General features: G+C 38.8%; 1 protein-coding gene across 1 annotated transcript in view; it reads left to right on the top strand.

The window, feature by feature from the left end:
- The first annotated feature begins 2,820 nt into the window (after window positions 1-2,820).
- Window positions 2,821-6,153, top strand: part of slc25a11 (solute carrier family 25 member 11) — a 29,567-nt gene continuing 26,234 nt past the window's right edge. The window contains exon 1 of the mRNA XM_084043046.1: window positions 2,821-2,981. Within this exon, the coding sequence (XP_083899172.1) occupies window positions 2,917-2,981 (65 nt within the window). The 5' untranslated portion in view covers window positions 2,821-2,916. The remainder of the gene's footprint in view (window positions 2,982-6,153) is intronic.

Below are 6,153 nucleotides of genomic sequence, written 5' to 3'. Positions count from 1 at the left end.
TATGGACACTGTAAAATCCTCAGTGTTAATGTAACTCTGAGAGTGTACAAATGGAACCTAATGTACCAAACGGTCCATTTGGTACAAATGGAATCACATGGACCCTTATGGTCAATTTGGTTCTATGTGTACACTCTGAGCCACAGACCTGTAAGGGTTCATTTGGCTCCATGTGTACACTCTCAGAGTCACAGACCTCACTATGAAATGTGACTTTATTTTAAAAACAATTTAATAAAAACAAACACATAGAAAAAGAAAGAAAAGTGAATTATAATTTACAATGTATTAATTTATCAGACACTCTTTATCCAGAGTGACTTAAACAAGGTCAACACTAGTGGTGGAAAAAGTACTCAAATGTTTGATTTAAGTAAAAGTATCAATACTGCAATGTAGAAATACTCTGTTACAAGTAAAAGTCCGGAATTCAAAATTTACTTGAGTAAAAGTACAAAAGTATTGGTATCAAAATGTAGTTAGGGGCGTGCTGGGACCAAAATTCAGCTCTGGGATTTTCCGAAATGTTTCAATAAAAAAAAAGAAAACATGCTGCAGTTGTCTTGGGTGGCCCACCGGCCGTCTGGCGGCCCGTAAATGGCGCGGCCGTTCTGGAATTTTCCCGAATTTCCCAGTGGCCAGCACGTCCCTGAGTTAAAGTACCAAAAGTAGAAAGTACTCATTATGCAGAATGTCCCATTTCATGTTTTCAAATGTATAAAAAATACTTTTAAAATAGCAGATCTACAAGCTCACAATGCGTCGCACCGCGACGCATTGTGAGCTTGTAGATCTGCTGTTTTCAAATGGCCTAAATGTATACAGGGGTGAAGTGGTTAATTTATGTTGTGTAATAATAATACAAATAATACAAAGTAACTAGTAACTAAGTAGTGGAGTAAAAAATATATATATATCTGCCTCTGAGATGTAGTGGAGTAGAAGTAAAAGTACTGAAAATTGGAAATACTCCAGTAAAGTAAAGATACCTCAAAATTGTATAAAAAAGTACAGTACCTGAGTAAATGTACTTAGTTACTTTACACCACTGGTAAACACACACAACTATAAACTATCAATATAATAATCTGTACTAAACTATAGCAGTGGTTTTCAACCAGTGGTCCGGGGACCACTAGTGGTCCTTGAGGGAGTACCAGGGGGTCCCCAGCAAAATGAGTTAACATAGCGTCACAATCATTTTTAACCACTTAGCTTTGGGCTATTCAAAAATAGCAGATCTACAAGCTCATAGCGCGGCACCGAGTGCCGCGCTATGAGCTTGTAGATCTGCTATTTTTGAAAAACCTTGAAAAAGTGTGCATATATCTTTGAATATATATCTATATTTTTTTAAAGCGAAAATTAACTGATATCTTTGCTTCTGGGGGTCCCTGGCACAAAACACTTTCAAATGGGGGTCCGTGGCCAAATGTATATCAATTTAGGGGTCCTTGGCATGAAAAAGGTTGAAAACCACTGAACTAATAGGATACCAGGTAAACCATGAAGATAGCATCAGTGTAAACAACATTCTATGTAAATAACATTGTGTATGAATGAATGAATGAATTTATATAAATAATATATAAATGATTTTTCTGGATCAAAATATGAGAGAATGAATGACTTCTATGTCTGCCCAGCAGAGGGCAGTGTGGGTTCATTTTGCACAGGGATTGAAGCACAAAAGACAAACCTCAGTCACCATGTTAGACTGTCTCTAGATGTGATTGGTTGATTGGTTGATTGATTGATTGATTGGTTGAATAATGTATTAACTTTATTTAAGTTCGTAAAGACAAGCAGAGTGAAGTACAGATCAATACCAGGTCTGTTTAGAGGATTTAAAACACAAGAAAGAACTATATGTCTTGTTTCCATCGTGGTCCTTTGTACTCAATTCATTGAAACATTTAACGACAGACAAATATACAGTACTATGCAAAAACATCATATAGACGAGTAGAAATCAAAATATGTACAGTAAACAGTTTGGGGGGGGGGGGGGGGGGGGGGGGGGGGGGGTGGGTGACTTTTTTTTACAGGGGCCAGGGTCTTGTCCACCTTTGGAGTTCCATCATGACAAGGTAAATACACAACACAAACCTCTCTAACAGTGGTCTGGCCCTTTAAATAACCTCCAAAGCTCACACGTTTTGTTCATGTTTTATCATCGAGGTAGTTTTTTGTTTGGCAGATCTGGTCATTACAGTTAACTTGTTGTTTTGTAATGTATCATTATTTAATGTAATGCATCAGTATGCATCATTCTATAATATATCAGTAATGTATCATTATCTTTATTATATATGATATAATGTATCAGTAATGTATCATTCTATGTAATATAAGCCCTGTGTACAACTTTGATGTGTTATATTTGATATCTTATACATTTAGATAGAGCACTGTGATGATTTATTGTTCAGGACACTGTATCTCCCACTGTATTGTTGTCAAGCATAAACTCACATTATATTATTATTATTATTATGGTGTTATTATTGTTGTAATTATTATCATTACTACTCCTATATGGTTATATTATTATACATTAACTTCACGTGAAAAAGCCAGGTGTCTGTTTGCTTCTCAGTGCTCACATCCGGTCATAGAGCCCGCCTACTGCATCCGGCTATTTCAACCATACTTACTGAAGCCGTTTCCGCATCCGTTCTGGACCGGATGTACAAACCCTCAGAGCACATTGGTCCCTCCGTCTAAATAAAACAGTGTTGCTGTGCGCGTTCCCGGGGAGCACTTGCCGTACGTTTACGTGTACGTAACGTGACGTGACGTGACGTGACGTGCGCGCTCCTGTGTGAGTGTCACCTTGTCCTGTGGCTCAGCTTGTCTCTCCTAGAGGAACCAGAACCCTCCAGACCAGACCAGACCCCCCAGACCAGAGCCACCATGACGGACTCCAAGGCCAAGACCTCCCCCAAGGCCATCAAGTTCCTGTTCGGAGGACTGGCTGGGTTAGTTACCATGCTAATGCTGATAATGCTAACAGCACTGTGTAGACTGTAGGCTGCTAACATAATGCTGTTATGCTAATATGCTACATGCTAGTGCTGCTGCTGTCACTCTGTGTTACTTTATTATTGTCCCTGAATCCGTGTCATTCAGTACGTATTGACCGTTAGCATCACATGCTAATGATGATCCATTATAAAGTAACACAGAGTGACAGCACTGTGTGTGCCTTTAGAGCTGAATGTCATAAATTCACTGATAGTAGACTGACGTCACTCTGTTGTTTTATTATGAATTAATTAGTGTCATTCATTACATGCACAAAGTTATTAAGACTCTCGTAGATGTATTTAATCTATGTTGACATTTGTATATCTACTAGAGTCTTAGCTCCACCCCCCCTCCAATTTGCACTGAAATGTCACCAGTAAAGCCTGTATTTCTCCAAACATGTATAAATGATAAATATAAGGTGTTTTACCCGCTTGACCTAAATGTTAACTAGGTGTCCGGTGTGTTTGTGTAATGTATTAGTCCATGTTTATCAATAAAGAAGTGTTTTAATCCCGTCTGTGGCCGATTCTGTCTGAAGCTCCCAATGGGCGGTAGTGAGGGGGCGCATCCGGTGAAAGGCGGAATTACACTCAATGTAAACAGGAGGTAAACAAGATGTTTGGCCACAGACGGGATTAAAACACTTCTTTATTGAAACATATGGACTAATACATTACACACACACAACGGACACCTAGTTAAGATTTAGGTCAAGCGGGTAAACACCTTATATTTATCATTTGTTCATGTTTAGAGAAATACGGGCTTTACTGGTGACATTCCAGAGCAATCTGGGGGGGGGGTGGAGCTAAGACTCATAGATACAAGAGTACAAGTCTCTATTTATCTAAGTTAAAAGTGAAAGATAAAAGTTGATCTAAGGCTAGGAGGACAAAGTAAAGGTTCTTATGAAGGAATAAACATTCATAAATATAATGCACACAGTAACGTCACTCTGTGTTACTTTATGAATGTAAGTCATTCAGGAATATTAGCTCCATAAAGAACCTCTCACTCCGCTATACAGCTCCGAGATGAGGCTCTATGTGGTTCTCATCCGGGATCGGTCGAACGTCCGCCAAGGCTCCGCTGTTTACCCTTTTGTATACATCGTATCCCAAAACTAATGGTAGATTCCAAACCTCACGGATGTTTAAGGTTTGGACCGGAGCATAATATTTTAGGTCTGGAGCGAAACTACCCGTTTAAATCGCTTATTTAGTCAGCCTGTGGCCATGTTTCCCATTCAACCCGGAAAACCCCCCTACGTCCGCTGCCAGTACTGCTCCTGGTTTGGCTACAATGGGAAACATGGCCACCGGCGGACTAAATAAGCGATTTAAACGGGTAGTTTCGCTCCAGACCTAAAATATTATGCTCCGGTCCAAACCTTAAACATCCGTGAGGTTTGGAATCTACCATTAGTTTTGGGATACGATGTATACAAAAGGGTAAACAGCGGAGCTTGGCGGACGTTCGACCGATCCCGGATGAGAACCACATAGAACCTCATCTCGGAGCTGTATAGCGGAGTGAGAGGTTCTTTATGGAGCTACAGGAATATAAGAGACATAACTCTTATGATTGAATGATATTCTGTAATAATAATAATAATAATAATAATAATAATAATAAGTAGCATCACTCTGTGTTACGTTGTGAATGAAAGACAGACAGTAATATAAGTGACATAACTGTTATTTTATGAAGTAAAGTAATTCAGTAGTAATACAACTGATTGAATACTTTATTAACAGTTTGCAAAAAAGAAATCACAGGAAAGTACTAGGATTAAAACCCTAGAAAGCCTATGGTTTGTTTCCATTGTGGTCCTTTGTCCTCAATTCATAGAGAACTGTGTGTTACTTTATGAATGAAAGACATTCAGTAATATAAGTGACATCACTCTGCAAAGAGGTTTGGTGTAGAGGGAAAGGTACAGAGCCAAATCAAAGAGGTTTGGTGTAGAGGGAAAGGTACAGAGCCAATGGTGAAAGGTATTATGTGTGAAAATCCACATAAACATGAATCCAACATATTAAAGGGATATTTCACTCACATAGACTCTGTGAGCCCCCAGACAGTTTTTAAGATGCTTAATTCAGTATTTAGACATTTGATATTCATTTTATCAGACACGCCCCCTTCCTATACAAACCCACTATTCTCCATTTTAACATGTTAGATTCATCAGAAACACAGTCCTTGGTTCTGGTGACTCATCCTCCTTTTTTCATTTTCCCCCAAAAATATATAAAATAAATGAAAAAAGTAATTGATAAAACACGCCCCCTCACGTATTAGGAGGTCAGGATGAGTCAGCAGAACCAAGGACAGTGTTTCTGATTAATCTAACATAGAATCTAACTTAGAATAGAGTTTGAAGTTATAATGGGTTTGTATAGGAAGGGGGCGTGTCTGATAAAATGAATATCAAATATCTAAATACTTTCTGGGGGGGGGTCACTAAAGCCTGAGTAGACGATAACATGACCCACACATGTTTTGAAAGTGAAATATCCCTTTAATAGGAAAGATAATGTGTAAATCACTATCAAACAAACATTAATTTCCACAACACTGATCATAGTTGCTGTCAAAGTTTAATCTGCAACACAGTGTAATACAATATGTATTTGGGGGATCTCTCTCTCTGCTAAGGGGTCCTTGACCTGAAAAAACCTCAAAGACCCCTGCTCTGTGACATAGGGTTTGATTGAGTTAATACTTTATTAGACAGAAAATGATAAACAACAGGGTAGAATCAGACATGAAGTCTAAAAGGAACACACAGAGGACCTGTTCACATAGCATTATTTTGGGGGGTCGCGACCTGAAAGAACCACTACTCTAGATTTGTTGGTCTTACTCTTTAACGTCTTTCAGGACAAGTAAGGAAGGACCCCTATAGACTGAGAGAGAGATGAAGCAGGGACCCCCTTAGCTGAGAGAGATGAAGCAGGGACCCCTTTAGCTGAGAGAGAGATGAAGCAGGGACCCATCCTCACATTAAATGAATTGTGTTGCACATTAAACCTTTCTGTTTTTTGTTCCATACTGTAGATTTCCAAACTCTACTTATTTGATAGTTTCATGAATCACTAACATCTGTTGTTTGTT

Source organism: Gymnoscopelus microlampas (assembly GCF_963454915.1).
Source record: "Gymnoscopelus microlampas genome assembly, chromosome: 19".
Classification (NCBI taxonomy): Eukaryota; Metazoa; Chordata; class Actinopteri; order Myctophiformes; family Myctophidae; genus Gymnoscopelus; species Gymnoscopelus microlampas.
Note: the sequence above shows the minus strand (reverse complement) of the source record. Positions and strands in the feature narration are given on the sequence as shown.